General features: G+C 39.4%; 1 protein-coding gene across 4 annotated transcripts in view; it reads right to left on the bottom strand.

Moving 5' to 3' along the window:
- Positions 1–1,084: 1,084 nt before the first annotated feature.
- The window catches only part of LOC126106910 (protein lin-52 homolog), a 71,671-nt gene continuing 52,791 nt past the window's right edge, over positions 1,085–19,964 (bottom strand). For all 4 annotated transcript variants that reach the window (XM_049913328.1, XM_049913330.1, XM_049913327.1 and 1 more), the window contains exon 4: positions 1,085–2,620. In XM_049913328.1, coding sequence (XP_049769285.1) covers positions 2,481–2,620 — 140 coding nt within the window. In that variant the 3' untranslated portion in view covers positions 1,085–2,480. The remainder of the gene's footprint in view (positions 2,621–19,964) is intronic.

The raw sequence follows: 19,964 nt of genomic DNA, 5'->3' as shown, positions 1-19,964 counted from the left end.
TTGTAAAAATTTCACTGGACTGTGTGGAATAGTTCCAAAGTTATTAAGATCTGAAGATAGATTGGTCACCTTCTTTCACAAGTCATAATTCTGGAACTAATTGGCAGGGGAAACTAATACTTTGTACGCGAGCGTTCTACACATGGTAGAATTAGTATACTGAATTTCAGTCAAATCTGAGACTGAGCTGGAGCCCCTGAATGAACTGACATGGAATGACCCAATAATAAAATTGTGTGGGTACCTCTTACACAGTGCCAAAGTTACTAATGCTCTAAATATACTTTTACTGAGAACTCGCACACCTCATAAGAACCACGTACAGTCGACATGGAACATTTTGGTTGGAACTTTTGACATATCAAGTACAGAAATAGCATCAGCATATCACACCCACAACAGTGAAAGCTCCTTTCTCAGCACCAACTCAAAAGACAAGATGTTACCAGTTACTGAGCTTTTAATCACAGTGGAATAAATAACTGCAAACTACATTGCCTCCGCGAAGAAAATTTACTGGAGTTATTAGCAATAAAAGAAGAGCCATTAAAAATGGTTTAACATAATTACAGAAAATATAATCTTTCTTTACTTCTCAGATTATACAGAACATAGCCTCACAGCCAGCAAATACTTTTGTTCCCTAATCTCAAGACATACAGTGTTTTGCATTCCAATATCTAGAAGTCTCACTCCAGGCACCGGGAGGGAGAGGGAGGGAGAGAGAGAGAGAATGAATATGTGCCATGTATCACAATTACAGGCACAACATATTGTTGAACTTCAGGTCTTTTCTGGAAGTACCACAATGGTTTACAACCCAGTCATCCTCCGAACATATGGTTAAAGCACATTTGAAAGTTTAAGCATCTGGCTTATGAATTGTGAATTAATCCATGGTGATGCATAACTCATTTGAGTAAATGCAATCAGACAATAAAAATGAAAACTACAGTTATGTACCAAATGGCAAAACATGGAGCAAATTGACATGCAGAATAATTGGGAAAGAAGGAAGAACATACATGGAAAGGTAGCGCGCATTAAAAGAAGATATCCAACGTCAAGAGAGAAAACAACTGTATGAAAAATCTGGTCATTATTTATTTTATATCTATGCAAGAATTAACATTACTTACACTTTCAAATGATAGCTCCATTATAAAATGTTTACTATTCTTTTATAATGGTAACCTTTAATGACAAATGTTTACATTTAAAGGCACATAATTAGCAACATTATTAGGCATACTACACAACTGCAGATTCACTACTAAACTTTCCTCAGTTGATGTTGCTATTCCAGCACTAACTGAAATGTGATTACTGGAAACAATCCATACCATAGCAATTCTGTACATGGGCCCACTAGTCAACACACAGTGGGCTGCATTTACAACTGTAACTGAGTCATTAAAGAAAAACAACTATAAAGCAGCTGAAACTGGATTGCTATTCGCCATATGGCGGAGATCTTCTGAGTCACCCGGACAACAACAAAGATGTCAAACAAGTAAGCTAACTCTCACACACATGATCACAGTCTAGCTGCAGAGGCTAGTCTGGCCTTTACAGCCAGATATTAAAGGTCCCCCCCCCCCCCCCCCCCCAGTTACTTTTGCACGAGTGTACATGTGTATGCTATCTAATGCCAATGAAGGCTTTTTTTTAATAATCTTTCTGTTCTCCCTATCTGTGACTTGGTATCTGCTATATGGTGAGCAGCAATGTATCCTTTCCAAAATATTGTCATTATTCCATGCTGGACTTCCTATTTTTTGAAGCTCAAACTAGTTATCTCCTTTTTAAATTACAAAAAAGGGAAGGGAGCTAATTAGGAAAAAATGTAAGAACAGATTACCATAAGTGAATGGAACTTTGCTTATTGGTTTTCTTAAACATAACTGTAGCAAATTCTTCTGTGACATGAAAAAAATAACAAAACAACCTGACAGTGCTGCAAGGATACACAGCCCAAATATTTGTGGCACACAGACAGATAACAATTAGTAACTGAAAACATTCCTGGTAGTATGAGAACATATTAAATTTAACATGACATTTTAAATTGAATCTTTCAAGTTAGCAGCTAACAGTAATATAATAAAACAATTAGCAGCTAAAGTGGAAGATTCAATATAAAATGTCATGACAATGCATTTCATTTCATGCAGCTGACCCAACTGTACAAAAAAGAAATGTCGTTCTGTTGCAATGACCAACTGCAGATCCTAATATTAGTCTTGTCACATCATCCAGGGGAAAGTGCTGGAAATGACATGTCACATTGAAAAGGACATCAAAAGTGCAACAATTGATGAGATTTATATCTGTATAAAATAAATGAATAATTAAACCTTTCCCTCATTTTCTCTAGATGGTAAATTATATAATCAGGCTAATTTGGGGACACAAAAATTTTATCCACACATTTTGCTTTACTCCTTGAAACTGTATGATAATGATAGCAAGCACAAGTACTAATGCTGACTGCGACTGAGGATGTTCAGGTACTTCCCACGTGTCATCTCCTTCGCTTCCTGGAGTCCCAGCTCATATGCTATATCGTGTAGTTTCTTCACTTCTCCAATGAGGCTGGCAGCAGTAAGGCTGCCAAATTCTGAAACATTTTTTGAATATAAATCAGTAAAAAAAGAAGGGTCTCATTTTGAACTGCAATTGCAGCAAATACTGTAGACATTTTAAAGTTTGCCACATGATGCAGACAGCACCAGGGAACACACTTTTAAAAAAATTTGTTTATTACACACGAAACTAGGAAATACCAGGTGGCACAAGGAAATGGAAAAATTTGAAGTAAATCGCACAAAAGTGACAAAAATTAATTTACAAATTTTATTGTTGAAATTTAACTATGCCGAGATTTGGCATAACACTGAAATATTTCCAAGGGAATTGCAGTTATTTCTTAGAAACTGATCCCTGTAAGAAATATGGTAACCCGCAGTCTTGTCCATGCTAAACAGAAATTATGGGATGGTAACAGAGAGTGTTGAACAGTCAGCTGCACTGCTAATGGGAACACTGCTTCGTTGTGACAAAGACGAGACAGAAGATCAGCATAGATTATGAACTACATTAGCGGAAAACTATAGAAACAATAAGCTTGTGTCCTTTTGCAGCAGAAGAAGAAATTAGGCAGATAAAAGGAAAATCTCCAGGACCAGATGTGATCCCTGCCAAAATCAAAGACTACTGGAAAGGATGTACCCTCACCAATACAGGTTGAGCAGAGCCGAGAAGTGAAAACACAGTTAACCCATTGGCTCATACAGCCAGTTCACAGATTTCAAGTCCGTTCTTACATTGCCAGCCGAGAGAGAGACCGAGCAGCTGTAGCTGCTTCTTAGTGCTCCTTCTCCATACATCAGATACCATTGGAAAGCTGAAAAACTGATGTATTTCTTTAAATATTTTGCGAGTTATAAGCCACTGTTTTCAGGTTTTGTTACAAAGGTAGGAGCATGTGGAATAAGTTAACAGCTTGCAATGCGGCTTTCCGGAAACCTAGAGATATGGAATCTACCTGATGCCCTTCATCCATAGCTCTTAGTATGAGAAAAGGGAAAGCAGAGTTGTGCAAAAGCGATGCTTTCTAAAACCGTGCCAATTCGTAGACACGAGCTTCTCAGTCGCAAGAAATTTTGCTATATTCAAACTCAGAAAATGTTCAAGGATGCTGGGGCAAACAGAAGTTAGGGATATTGGATTCTAATTTTGCGGGTCCGTTCTTTTACCCTTCTTATATACTAGAGTCACCTGCATTATTTTTTACTTATTTGGGACTTTGTGCTGGGCGAAAGATTCATGATGAAGGCAAGCTAGGTTGGTTGGTTTAAAGGCGGGAGAAGGGACCAAACTACGAAGTCATCGGTCCCTTGTTCCTAATAAAACAATGCCACAAGTCTGAGAATACAACGGACAAAACATATAACACAAAACGGAACGGAAAAGCAACAAGAACGAAGGGAAGGCAATGAACACTGAAAGGAACAAAAGAGGACAAGAAAACAACAGAGAGACACTAGAAACACAACAGAGTAAAACATGAAAGCAGATTACAGTGGCTGGCCAACTATGAGAACAAAAAGGGAAAGCCAGCCACTCTGCAACACATTAAAACCTCCACCCTAAAAGCACTAGGGTGGAGGACACAGAGGGACAAAGGACATGCGCTAAAACCTACATAGAAGTATAAAATGTAAAACTAAAGCTGCTGTGGAGGCATTGTTGCCCAACAGCGAAGGCAGGGTGCTGGGAAAGTTAAAAAGTCTGCCGCAGAGCGGGTGAAAGTGGGCAGTCCAGCAAGAGGTGGACAACTTTCAGTTGGGAGCGACACTGAGGTGGGTCCTCACGAAGGAGTAGGTAACCATGCATTAGCCACATATGGCCAATGTGGAGCTGGCAGAGGACATCTCATTCCCTGCGAGAGGCCTGCATGGAATACTTCCACACATTCACAGTCTCCTTAATGACATGCAGTTTGTTGTGCGTGCTGTTATGCCTATCTTCAGAAGCGTTTCCGCATCGCCTGTCAGCAAGTTCGTTGCCGTGGATTCAGACGTGTCCTGGGATCCACACAAACACCACGGAATGGTGGGATTGTTCCAGGACATAGATGGACTCCTGAATTGACAATACTAGAGGGTGGCGATGGTAGCACTGGTGAATAGCTTGTAGGCACTCAATGAGTCAGTACACAGGAGAAACGACTCGCCAGGGCACGAGTGGATGTACTCAAGCGCACGAGATACGGCCACCAGGTCTGCAGTGAAAACACTGCAGCCAAATTGCAAGGAGTGCTGCTCAATATGCCCTCCATGAACATATGCGAAGCCTACGTGATCATCAGCCATTGAGCCATCGGTGTAAACCACTTCAGAGCCCTGGAACACGTAAAGAATCGAGAGGAAGAGACAGTGGAGAGCGGCGGGGTTAACTGAGTCCTTAGGGCCATACAAAAGGTCCAGACAAAGCTGCAGCCGAAGCGTACACCATGGAGGCGTACGTGAACGGACCGCAAGTAGAGGTGGTAAGGGAAGGACTCCAGTTCGAAGAGAAGGGACCGCATGGGAACCGCAATCATTAGCCCCGATCTGGGCCACCAATGTGGGAGATGGACTGCTGCAGGTGGGAAAAGGAGACTGTGCACGTCTGATCTGCAGTGGAGGAACACCAGCCTCCACCAGTACACTGGTCACCGGACTCGTCCTAAAAGCTCCTGTCGCTAATCAAACCCCACAGTGGTGCACAGGGTTGAGTAAATGCAATGCTGAAGGTGCTGCCAAACCATATACCACACTCCCATAGTCAATTCGGGATTGAACAAAGGCTCTGTAGAGCTACAACATCTTACAGCGATCTGCGCCCCAATTGGTGTTGCCCAGGCAACGGAGGGCATTGAGGTGCTGCCAGCACTTCGGTTTAAGCTGACGAAGATGAGGGAGCCAAGTCAATCTAGTGTCGAAAACGAGTCCTAGGAATTGATATGTCTCCACTACAGTGAGTGGATCGTCATCAAGGTAAAGTGCGGGTTCCGGATGAATGGTACGGCATCGACAGAAATGCACGACACATGACTTTGTGGCTGAAAACCGGAAGCCTTGGCCTAGAGCCCACGACTGCACCTTGTGGATGGTTCCCTGAAGGTGCTGCTCAGCAACAACAGTACTGGAGCAGCAGTACGATATGCAGAAGTCTTCTGCATACGAAGAAAGTGAGACAAGAGGGCCCGACAGCTGCTGCTAGACCGTTAATGGCCACTAAAAATAAAGAGACACTGAGTACAGAGCCCTGCGGGACTCCTTTCTCCTGGATATGGATGGAACTGAGGGAATCATCAACTTGGACACGGAAAGTACGGAGCGATAGGAAGTTTTGGATGAAAATCGGGAGAGGTCCCCAGAGCCACCACTCATACAATGTGGCAAGGATATGACGTCACCAAGTCGTGTCTTATGCTTTATTAGGTGTTGCCGTCTGGAAAAGGCTTTTCGGATGGCAGATTCGATGGGCACAATATTATCAGTGGTAGAGTGACCCTGGCAAAAGCCGCCCTGATATGGATCCAGCGAGCCATGTGACTCGAGAACCCAACCCAACTGCTGACATACCATACGTTCCAGCAGCATACAAACAACATTGGTGAGGCTGATGGGCCGATAGCTATCCACATCAAGCAGGTTTTTACCGGCTCTGAGCACCGGAATGATGGTGCTCTCCCGCTATTGGGATGGAAAGACACCATCGCACCAGAGCCGGTTGAAGATGACGAGATGTTGCTTGTAGTCAGATGAGAGATGTGTAATCATCTGGCTGTGGATGCGATCAAGCCCAGGAGCTGTGTTGGAGCAGTGTCCAAGGCCACTGAGGAGCTCCCACTCTGTAAATAGGGGTCGAACTTCTGTGCGTTGAATTGAGCTTGTGTCCGCTTAGAGACTGCTGGTATTTCACCACCAGCAAGAGATGATGGACTACGCTTCATTGCGTGTCATCCACACTGATGCCACCCACTCCAACCAGGGGCCCTCCCCACGAGCACCACCGAGCCGCAGTCAAGGCCACCTGGCAGGATGGCCATTGCCGGGAGTCCCAATGCCCCAGGGGGATGAGCATCTACCCTTTTGCATACACGGGGAGTTAACGGTGCAGGCATCAGCAGAGCGATCCCTGTGTGGTGGGGGTACATGGCGGTCCCATCACAACAGACTGGCAGCCATGCTGGATATCGGGTGCAAAGAAATCCACGGTCATCGTTGACACAGAAATCGACACTGCATAGCTCATGGTGGAAAACACAACCAGGAATGTGTCCTCGCCCAAGAGATGGAGAATGGGCAGGTCTGCGATACGACAATGAGAAAGTGGGCAAAAGATCTCTTTTTGCATGTTTTGTTGAATTTTATGTGCTGTATCATCTTATGGATACAGCACATGAAATTCAACAAAACATGCAAAAAGAACGATTTAATTCCAAGTTACATTAATGTAAAGGTTAAAAACACTTCTACAGTGGCACAAAAGTCGAAATCATTTGCAGAACGATATTGGTTACTACATGAAATTAAGATGCTCTATTCGAAAAAACAGCACCTAAACATGATGCTCTATGAGACTCATCTAGAATTGGCAAAAAGCGTAGGAAACGCTGCAGTTTTCATGGCACTAGTAGAAAAAACTGAACACAACACATACACAACAATGAAACATTTACAAAACAAACAAACAGAAAATAATGAAACTAACAGTAAAAAAGACGCAAAAATACATTTACATTTTAAATGTGAAACCACATGAACACCAACACACATTCCATCCACACTCAGTTAACCTAACAGAGACAGAACTACATGAAAATGAAAAAATGCTCTTGGAAAAAGGTTTGAAACACTGCACCAATAGCAAAGTGAACAATCAGTACATAGAAAATCTCATAGTAGAAACTGAACACATATTTACACGTGAAGAACAACAAAATAATTGTGAAACAAACATAGGACTGACAAGAGAACTAGTAAAAGAAGAAATAAAAGGCATAATAAAACAAACACAGCAGACACACAATAAGAACAACCAAACAGAAACAGCCACTATGAAAAGGTTAAAACAAAAGTTAACAAACAATAACGTATTAATAACAAGAGCAGACAAGGGAAATGTAACAGTACTCATGGATAAAGAGCAATACATCACAAAAACCAAGGAATACATAAACACCAATGCCATACAAAAACTGAAGTCAGATCCAACCACACGATTCCAGGCAAATGTGAAACGAACACTGAGAAACATTGAACACGCACTCGCAGACAAACAGAAATACTACTTAACACAGAAAAACCCACAAGCACCAACACTCCGCAGTCAACCGAAAGTACATAAAGACGGAATACCAATGAGAGCTGTTATCAACTTCAAGAAAGCCCCAACATACCGCATAGCCAAACACCTCCGAAAGTTAGTTACAAAACACTGTAAAGTAGAAAACAGGACAGTGATAAACACAGGAAACCTAATAGAAAACATACAGGACATACAGGTACCACACACAGCATCACTGATTTCATTCGATATAGAAAATATGTATACCTCCATCCCTATCACAGAAACAATAGAAATCATAGAACAAAATCTCTCATCCCACAGCAACCTCACCACAGACGCAATAAAAGAAATAACAGATATGCTCAGACTGACAACTGAACAAAACTACTTTCAGTTTGAGAAAGAATATTATCTACAAACTGAAGGACTGCCCTTGGGATCCCCAATATCAGGAACACTAGCAAACATTTTCATCAGTCACCTAGAAAATCAGATATTTGAAAAGATAACCACAAATGAAAGTTTCAAGATCATATATTGGTACAGATACGTGGATGACATTATTTGTCTGGTAGATGAGCCAAGTGAAAAAATAGATGAACTCCATTCAGAAATAAACAAAGCTCATCAGTACATAAAATTCACACTTGAAAAAGAAAATCAAATACATTTTCTTGACATTACAATTAAAAAAGAAAATGGCAAACATACATTTAACATCTTTAGAAAACCAACAGCCACAGACAATAATACATTCCCCATCCTACCACCCACTCAGCCAGAAACTTGCAGCACTAAGACACATGTTACATAGATTAAACAGAATCCCCCTCAGCAAGAGAAACTATAAACAAGAAATGAATACAATTATACAAATAGCTGGGAACAACGGGTATGACACATGTGGTACACGGGCTCAATCAAAAAATAAAAACACAAATAAAAAACAAACACAACATTTCCAGAATACAAAAGAACTCACAAGCTGAAAACTTACAAACACACTCAACAAACACACACAATGACAACACCACACACAAAAGAACCAGATGGTACACCATGACCTACACACAAACTAACACACAGAGTTGCACACATCCTGAAGAGACAGGGCTTCAAAATAGCATATAAGCCTGGGCAAACCCTTCAATCACACCTAAGCCAGCCAGCTACCAAGAGGGACAAATTCCAACAATCAGGAATATATGAACTTGAATGTCAAAGTTGTGATGCAGTATACATAGGCATAACATACAGGAATTTTGAAACAAGATACAAAGAACATATCAGATGTTGGAAGTATGAAACAAACCACGCCACTTTTGCAGAGCATTTAAAACACTACAACCATTATCATACAAACATGGAACAAGAAATGAAAATAATGAGAATAAGCAACCATGACAAACATCTTATACAAACGCAAGAAAACTTCCACATCCAGAAAGCCATAGCAGAAAACAATCATGTGATAAATGAACAAACACACATCAGCACAGGCTCCCTACTACACTTAATAAAGGAAATGATAACATAAAACAAAAAAACTCTTCCCCACACCATCTGGACACACAAAGGAAGGGGGGGGGGGGGGGAGGGACGTACCACACCAAAATACACACACACACACACACACACACACACACACACACACACAAATGCATACACGAACAGACCACAGATACTTCAATAGTTACACTCATAAGTTTGGCAATAACATTCGATCTTTGGCAAAAACATTTGACGATCGACAACAGAAACCAAAACATTGCATTAAAACAGGCGTTCAGTGCATAGTGCTGTGGAATGTCGAAAAAACCGCAAATTGGCGATCATAAGAAGAACAACACCAAAAATGCAACAGGAGCGTAATATGTAAGAAATTGTCCACGCAACCTGTAAGTACAGTTCGAAACATTACTACTTAATAGGAAATACCAACCACCAGAACTGTTTATAACCTATAGGCACAGTGACAAAAATGTAAATAAAATAGCTAACATATGTACATATTCTAGGCCACTGATGATGCCTTGGAGAAAATAAAGGCGACACGCGCATGGCACTAAAATTGTGTTTTATTCAGTTGCTGTCAGACGGTCGATAAGTAAAAATTATCAATATACCGGCACATTCGTATGCCCAGATTCCCAATGAAGTAGACCTCGACCTGATATTAAGCTTTCAGTGTGGTTTTCGGGATGTAAATTTTCTTAGAGCACCAGTACTGAATTATATCATGCTTAGTTCTTTATTATGTCATAATGCCATACGTGCTAGAAGATGAAAACGTGTATTTGAAATGCAGCAAACAGTTGAAACTAGCCAGTACTGTGGAATTAAACATTTCGTTTCAAATACATTGACTGCCTCTGTGGAAAATGTTAACAAAACTCAAATTTCTTTAGCAAACAGACAAAAGTAACTTCATTGTTCCGCAAGGTGATTAATGCTCGACTGTCATAAAGGTGGGAGTAAAATAAAATCTGAAACTAATGACATATTTCAGTCTTCCTTAATTATGTGAATGTGTTTTAATTCACTCGATAGCTCCCGGCCACAGATATCCGTTTTGTTTTCATTTGACGTGAGAGTAAATGAAGGGAAACAGCAAAATCACTAAATGTAAACACGGGTCACTATAACTCAGACTGCTCTACGCATCAGCCCCAGATCTACGACATTTGCAAACTGGGTCACAGCAGAACGATGGCTGGTAAAAATATCCAACAGTAACTTGGTGTAACTTACAACTGTTGTACACAACCAGATGACTTCACTGTCACACTTAACTTCAACCTCAACAGAGACAATATTTTTGTCAACAGCAATAAACACTCTGGCTACTATGGCCTCTAATCTGTCTTTCCGATATACATTTCACGAATCTCTAAATATCTTGCAGCTTTCCACTTTGGGTTTCAGCCGTCTCTCGGTTCCGAGACTAATTTGAGTGAAACAACTTATCTGGAGGGCAGTAAATATGCTAGGCCCCAGAGCATCCCTGAGGAACAAGTCAGGCTAGCACATCTTTGATGATACTGCAGCTGCAATATACACGAAGTTGAAAGGAGACTTCCCTAGGCATTCAACTGCACGGCAGTACGCTACCTTCCCGGCGAGATGAAATACTGTACAGATAGAAGGAGGCAACTGAGATCGGGACCACAGAATGCAATTGTTTCCAAGAATTTATATTGTGTCAATGAAAGTGATCACAGAAGTGTGAATTTTGAGACATTCCAATGAAATGTGGAATTGTTTGGAAAGTGGAAATGCTATTGATGTGCTGCTCTAAGTCCAATGAACCCAATAGACAACTGCTATTGGCCAGGGCAGTACGAGGGTGGATACAGCAGCGGAAACAAATGCGAATAGTTTAGATGCACCATAACAAATGGCCATACAGAAAAGAATCTGTAGCACTGAAGTAGTATTAATAGTTGGGTATTTGTTTTTTTTACTGATTTTTTTGTGGTATGGAATAATTTTAGTAGTAGCATTTTTGTAGAAGTGACTGCATGATCTACGTTATCTTTCTAGATAATAGGCTGTAGTATGCATAACAAATAACTCAATAAACAGATAAATAACAATGTTTGTATTCTATAACACACCTTCCAAACTTCTGAAGCAACAGATAGGTGAACAAAGGATAACAGCAATAGCGGTAAAAAAATGGTGTAACAAGAATAGGATTCAATACGAATTGGAAGGCAAGGCAAAGTGTGAGTTACTGTGCACAGTCCAGCTGTAGGATTAATTTCATCAGAACCAACAGCAAACCAAACTGACAACAATAGTACTGATATACGAGACTATATCACAAGCATAAAATGAGATGCGGAGCACGTATAAGGACATTCTGTGGGTAACTATTTTGTGTTAACAGAGAGCTAACGAAGAACACAGGCTCAGAAATAGAAATGATATACGAGAAAGACCACGAGTTCTGGAATAAATATGAGCTAACAATAACAAATAAGCTTTCTAAGTATACACTCAGCAAAGGCCCAAAGACAGGGAACAGATATTCTGAAATCAGATAGTGGACTGTAAGGCACACCCAGGAGCAGATATAGATTCACATCACAATTCAGTAATGATGAAGAGTAGGCTAAAGGTTAAAGGCATTGTCAGGAAGTATTGTGATACGACTTCATGTTCATTCAGAGTAAGATGTTGCACATCTTCCTCACAATCAGATGACAGATCCTCGTGTAAAAATGTTCTTTACGTAGTAGATATGTAGAGAAATTTCCAGTATACACACAATGGTCTGATGGCTGCACAAGTCCAAGCAAGATGCACGAGCATATAATGACACCGACATGTGACTGTGATCGAGCCTCTCCAACCACTGTGAAGGGGTCGCTTACACTTTTGGCGTTTTGGCTTGGTGGTGTTTTGGAAGGCAGAGAACAAGATATGCTGACAATGACAATGCCTGGCAAAGTAGTGGACAGAGGCTTTTGCGAAATGTCATTTAATTCTGTTCTGAGATTCTGTTCTAAGATTGTTTGGAGACAATGTTCTGAGGTACTGCCGACCGGAGTGGCCATGCGGTTCTAGGCGCTACAGTCTGGAACCGAGCGACCGCTACGGTCGCAGGTTCGAATCCTGCCTCGCGCAGGTTAGGTTTAATTAGTTCTAAGTTCTAGACGACTGATGATCTCGGGAGTTAAGTCGCATAGTGCTCAGAGCCATTTGAACCATTTTTTTCTGAAGTACTGGTTATAAGAGGTCTGTTCACCCAATATTATAGCTGTTACATTGGAACAAAAAAATACACAAGAGTTATTGAAACACATCTATATCATTTAGTAGCTTGAATACATCAATGCTTTCTTCCAGCCCTCAACCCTCTGTGGACAGAGAAGAAGTCACAAAGCAAGAGTTAATGGCAGTGCACAGTAATTCCGCTGCATCGAAGTAATTCGAGAAATGTGACCATACAAGAAATTTGCTAATGGAAAAAGGAACCCAGCATACCACCAGGGTGACATCGTTTGGAAGGTAACATCATCTGGGCTCAGTGCAGTTGCAGAACAGTGAAGCTGCATTCCATTTTGGCACCCTAAGTGCAGGGCACATATAACAGAGGGTAGAGAAGTGAGTTTTATCAAAAATATGAAGAATTTTCAAGACGAAATGTATTAAAATATGATGATGCCTAGAGTGATCGAGATAACCAGTGAAGAATATATAGACGAGCACACATTTCAGTGTTGCCCAAAGTAATTAAAATATTTAAGAAGAAAGAATTTCCATTTGGTGAAAAACCGAAGGAATCTCAATTGTTGCACAGAAGTGAATGAAAGGAAATAGCTGGCCACAGTAACCAGGCCAACAGCAAGATATATTCATGTGCTCAACTCAAAACTTTTGGCATACGAGTCGAAAAGCAGTACGCCACTGGTACGTAAGAATTCAGAGTGCCGATTTCGAGGCTATGAGTGGAGCAGCAATCTTCAACAGTTTCTGTGGCAGCTGACCAGCAAAATGGCAGCACTTATTCATTTCACAGTGCAGTGGCCAGTCAGCTCGTTACACTCACTGTAGCGTCGCTCTGCCCCCGCACGACAAACTGACAGTGCAGTATAACTTCCTGTGTACCCGATTAGATGATGTGTAAAAAGCCCCAGGCTGAGATCTTTCTAGTGGTTTGTCATGTGGAATTTTAGATATCCATTTGTCTAGAGTCATGTTGTGGTGTCTAATTATTTGGCGGGTATAAAATTGTTATTGTGTGCCTGTCACCACACGCAAAATGGGGGTCAAGAGAAGGAAGGCTAAAACTTGTCAGCTTTGACCGTCTATGTCATATTTAACTTGTAGATGATAATTAGTTTATTACTGAGCCAAATGGAAGAGCTAATAGTTCTCACAAATAGGTAGAAAGCATCAACAACCATATCTCACATATGCAAAATCGGGTAGTTGCTTTAGAATGAAGTTGAGAACTGATTAATGTAACAAGTGACGCAAATGCTTTGAATACTTTGGAAGAACAACTACAGGAATTTGTGGAAATAAAACTACATAAGAAAGCTGAGCATCCTTTGACAATATTGTAGCCCATGAGCAGGAATTTCTAAAGTTCAAACCAGATGGTTCTGTACTCCCAATTAAGGAACTATTACCCAAAGGCTGGGCAGATTCCACTAAAATTAACTTTACTGTTAAACATGACAACATGAAGCAGTAGATTGGAGTTCTAAATGCAAAGATAGGTCTAAGACATTGATTCAATTTGAAGTCAAGTGTAAGAGAAAATTTACGTATATATCCTACAAAGTATACTCGAGTATATGACAATGGTAAAGCTAATTACAAAAAAACATATAAACTATCATGAATACTCAGAGGAGGAATTAAGCATTGAATGTTGTGTGTGTGTGTGTGTGTGTGTGTGTGAGGGAAGTTTGACAACTAGTGTAGATGCTAAGATATTCATTATTTATAACCATTATTATAATGAAAATAGGAACATATATACAAATGTAGTACTAACACTAAAAGGACCGCACTAGTCAATCTGACAGGTGAGTGTTGTTTAATAGTTAATAAATACCGTAAGTTTTAATTAATGGGGCTTGAATTTCATGACTTTTGATATGCTTTGGTGGTTCATCATTTCTGAAAGACAAACAACTGTTACAAAAGCTGAACGAATTATAAACATTTTTACCTTAAAGGACAATAGCCAGTCATTTCAACCAGCATGCTATTTTTTTTTAGGTTTCATGTATCTAAAAAGCATAATAATGGATTTTTACATCCGCTCATCTAATTTTATTTCATTGTTGTGATCTCGTTCACTCTTTCCCTTTACATTTTACATCTACATCCATACTCCTCAAGCCACCTGCCGGTGTGTGGTGGAGGGTTATTTGGTCGAACAGTGGGCATACTTTAATTGCTGTGCCCTGTCAATATGTTGTGCTCTCCAGAAGTTAAGTGCACCTCATTATTATGGTGAATGGGTGTTGTGCTCTCCAGAAGTCAAGTGCGCCTCGTTATTATGGTGAATGGGTGTTTGCATTCAGATGAGCTTTTACAATTCCATAAAATTTGGAACTAATATTCTGGACCAGACATCTCGTCTGGTCAGTGCACTGTCCAGTACGGCTGCTGAAGATGGCCTATGCACATTTCTTTTCAACGTGCTAGACCTTGCTGAAAGCAGCGCACGGATCCTTTACAGAGAGACGACAGGAGAAAAGGTTACCTTGTGAATGTTTCTTTCCAGATTAGAATAATATCTCTTCTATTTGAATGTATAATCAAGGAACGGTTCAGTTCATACATTTACTGCCACTACTGAAATACATAAAGTATCAGTGTGAAACACTTGCCAGATAGGGGGATGCACAAGTCATACAAAACCAAAAATCTGCATGTGCAGTGCATGAAATTCATATGGGATCCATATGTGGAATATGTTCAGTATGGATGTGTGAAGTGTTTTGATAAAGATGTTGGCTTTGACAAAAAACAATGTTAAAATAAAAGACTAAGTTAGGAACACTTATTTTCTTGTTTTCTCCAAAAAATTTCTGCTCCAAGATACTGCCCTCCAAAGATGACACAGCACATACCATTTTGAAGACACGAATTTTGGAAAATATTTTAAAATGCTGTATCTCTGGAATAGTTCTAAGTATTTTGTTGGTTTTTTTATTTGAAAGATAATTGCTTTAAGATTACAAAGAAATCCTCCATTTGGACTTCTCTGTCAAAGTTGTAAACTTATTTTTATAATTTGTGGATTTTTTTTTCCAAACATGCCAATCCATACATTTTTGATTTCTTTTTCTGTTGATTAGTACCATATAGTTCTACATTCCCTGAAAAGGAGAGCTTCCACTTTCAGGCTGAACAGGTTTTATAAACAACTGAAATTTTTGTCATACATAAAACCTGTTCTATTACCACATTATCGCATAACAGGCTCATAAAAATAAAAACCTAGCCTTATTTAACATAATTTTAGTTTTGAAAGGTGAGTAAGAGACTTATTTCAAGCATTTTAAATGGTTCCAAAATGTATGTGAGAGGTCCAAAGACTTAAAGGTTTCAATTTATACAGCTTCTGTGCACTCTGTTTTGTGCTGAAATTAGCCAGTCAATGAACTAAAAATCTTCCTTTGATATAGACTTATGCCTTCTTTTTGAACCAATAGGAACTGGAGCACATACAATCTTCAAAACATTGTAAATAGGAAGTGAACACTGATGGTGTTGCTGCTGTCCTTCACATGGAAACCTATATCCAGCAGCTGGTCCATGTGGTAGCATAAAGTTCACCACAATTTCATTTAACTCATAACTGGTGTCTACAATCTCTGCAATCCATTAGTTACAGCCATTCACACATGCCACAAACATCCCTCTTCTCAGGTTGTGAATCTGAATATTATCCTGCTGTTACTGAGGTGTTGGCCGAACAAACGAAATTTCTTCTTTCTTGCTCTTTAAAGTGCACGCAGTATGAGTTTGTCCATCACTTTGAGTCCAAAAATATGTCTTCTGAATTCCTTTCACAGGAGTAGTTTGTTTGGACCATTCTGCTTTTTCCTGCTCACAAAATTCTTTGATTTCCTCTTAGTACAAAAGAATGACTGCTGTGGATGTGTAAAATTTCACGAGTCTCGTAAAATCCCTCGCATTCTGAATTGCAGCTGTATTTGGTCTGGAAAGATTATGATTTTTTAGCATGGTGCTTCAATAGGCCTCATACACCATCACTAGGCCCCTTCCTGTGACCAGTAGCATTGTATACCCAGTCAGTTGGCACAAACGACTTAATTCAAACAGCTGGCAACAATTTTTAAAATGACTAGGAGCACCATCAGAAATAATGATGTCTTCTCTGCCTCTGTTTGCAGTTCAAGAGTTTTGCGCATTGCTAGCAAAGCACGTGCTGAGTCATGTCCTGTGTCATCACTTGTAACTGCAACACTTGTGGTCTTGTTTTGAAAGTATGTCACTCCTGTAAATATTGATACACTTGTACTTCTTGTGGGAGAATTACAGACCAGTTCTCAGAAAAATCACAGTGAAGCACTAAACATCGTTCTTCAGCCTGTACACTCCCTTTCACTTCTGCAATGTGTTGCTGTTGCAGTCTCTTCAGACGTTGGTGTGTTACTGCTTTCACTGACCATTTACCAAGTTCATCAATGAAACTGTCAAAGGCAACAGTTTTCTTAATTAGTTTATTTTCCTCCCATGTCGCATATGTAATTTCTGCAGAGTTATCTGCTATGTCTTCCAGGCCAAGTGTCTGTAAAGACAGTCCTCCCTTTCCAGGGCAGTCACCACAGTATTGCAACAAACAAGTCTCTCGCTTTACGCCACAGACTACTAATGACTTCACATGCCGAACCGAGGTGTCATATGTCACGTGTTCAAGTAAGTTCTTCATCAAAGCTACCACACAAAGCTCAAATTCATGCGGTACACACATAAACAGCCTTCTAGGCAGGTGTGGAACTACCCACTTAGGTCGTAATGCATAAAATTTGTATCTTTCAATATGTGAAGTTGTATAGATGCTCTTATAAATTGCGAAAGTTAAAATGGTTCAAATGGGTCTTAACATCTGAGGTCATCAGTCCCCTAATGTTAAACCTAACTAGCCTAAGGACATCACACACATCCATGCCCAAGGAAGGATTCAAACCTGTAACCGTAGCAGCAGCAGCGCGGTTCCGGACTGAAGTGCCTAGAACCGCTCAGCCACAGTGGCCAGCTAATTGCAAAAGTTTCTTTAATACTGCGAGTCGTGTACTTCTTCACTTTCACAATTTTTTTGACCTTCAACTGTTACAGTTATAGTGTCTTTTTTTGTTGGCACTCTGGCGAGAACAGTCCCGTGTATCTTCCACATAAAATGACTGCACTATTTGAACTTTAGCTGCTTCTACAGGATGACCATAAGACTCCAAAGACTCCTTTTAGATACCTCACATTTCTTGATTTGTCTATCATGTACTTTGATACTGATGGAATGTGGTTAAAAATTGTTTTCTTTGAAAATGTCTCTGGAATAATAGTTAAAACTTGCACCTTTTCACTGTAGGATGCACAATATTCAATAGCTGAATTGATATTTGTGAAAAATTCCTGGCAAGAGGTGGAGGGGTGCTTTGGTTCATTTTCTTCTGGAGATGGAATTTCTACTTTGAAGAGTGTGGTCAGTTTTGCTGTAGTGTATTCATCCATAGCTTTAGCAATTTCTCTGTGCTTTCTTGATACACAGAGTTCATGACTTGACTTCACTGACCATGGTTGCTTAACAGGACTAACACCTACCTCAGTAGGTGACTGATTCACGTTATTTAATTCTTCCTCTATTAATGCAAAATCTGCACTATGGGAGGCCTCACCTTGGCCAGATACTATCATTGTTGTTATTCTGTCAAAACATTTAGAAAACAAAAAGTCGTCACTGGAAACATCTTCACTTTGAAACAATCTTCACATGAGAACACTTATTCCCAGCCTGAACAAAGTCTTTTTTTTTTTGTTTTACCGATATGCACACTTCACTCTCCTGTGGCCCCAGTTACAAGACATTTCAAACAGTCCTTTTCAAGACATTTCAAACTGTCCTTTACACAAAACCCACTGCAATTGTGTCAACTGGCAAATTTCTTACAAAAACACAGAACTCACTGGATGATCTCAGTGTTCTTAGAAGCCTCTTCAGTAAACAAATTAGCACTGAACAAGTAAAATACAGAAACCTGCAATGAACAACCACGACAAAGAAACTGACAAGAAACTACAACGAAGTTTAACAAATATCTGCAACAATGAAGTGAATAAGAAATGACTGCAACAATGAAAGTGGATAAGAAACGACAGCAACAAAAACAATAGAAATAAACATTGTAACAAAGAAATTAGTAAGAAACAACTTCAGTGAAGACTTACCTTACCCTTGAAGAAAAAAAAAAGAAAAAAAAAATTTTTTTAAAATAACACCTGCCCAACTTAAAAGTGGAAGCTCTCCTTTACATAGTTACATGCTACTAATCAACAGAAAAAAAAAAAAAAAAAAAAAAAAAAACTAAATTTTCTGGATTGGTATTTTTGAAAAAATAAATAAATTATGTAAACTATAAAAAAATTCAAAAGGCGACAGTAATAGAACTTTGACAGATATGTCCAAATGGAGGATCCATTGTAATCATAAAGCAATTATCTTTCAAATAAAAAACTAACAAAAATTTACAACTGTTACAGAGATACAGCATTTAAAAAATTTTTCCAAAGTCACAACTTCAAAATGGTGTTCGCAATGTCATCTTTGGAGGCCCATACTTCAGAGCAGGAATTTTTTTGGAGAAAACAAAAAATGTGTGTTTCTTACTTACTCCTGAATTTTAACAGATGCTAAATTCAATAACATCTGAGACTATGAAGGTAATCTTGCCTGAAGTGATACAGATTATGCCGTTATTTTCTCGTAATTGCCACAGCAGTTTACGACAATTTTTCTTTGTATTTCCTAATAAATGTACGTTCACAGACTGTTTGGGGCTTTAATGGAGAACCAGTCATAGTGATAAAAATGGTATTTTATGATTGTATGTTTTTTGGATTTGAAAGTTGAGTAACATGGTTTAGTTTTGTGAATACTGTATTTACACTGTATTCTTTACTTTGATTTTTTAGTTAATTATAGTTTCTATAGAAAACTTCAAGTATAACACATCAATACAGTGAGAAAAATACTTTAGCAACATTTAAAGACACCACACTGAAGTAAATTAACATATTACACTACTACACTACATGGGGGAGGGGGGGATAAATGTCACCGGTCAAACTGACTGGTAACAGTCATTCCAGGTAGTTTGCTAATGCTGGTCCTATTAGTGTTAAGCTTTGAATGCATCTTATGTAACAGACTGTCAATTGTCGAAGGGAGGAAGTTCGTTAATAGTGGAACCTGTGCTATTTCAAGCATCCTACTTTATGTAGACAAACAGTATTTACTAAGAACAAGGGTACTAATCAACACAAATATGAAACTTAAAAGATTTAAAATGTATCTATTTTCATGATCCTGGAGGTGGCTATCACATATATTAGGATGATATTAT

This window comes from Schistocerca cancellata, chromosome 10 (genome assembly GCF_023864275.1).
Source record: "Schistocerca cancellata isolate TAMUIC-IGC-003103 chromosome 10, iqSchCanc2.1, whole genome shotgun sequence".
Lineage (NCBI taxonomy): Eukaryota > Metazoa > Arthropoda > Insecta > Orthoptera > Acrididae > Schistocerca > Schistocerca cancellata.
This window is presented reverse-complemented; position numbering and strand designations above follow the sequence as displayed.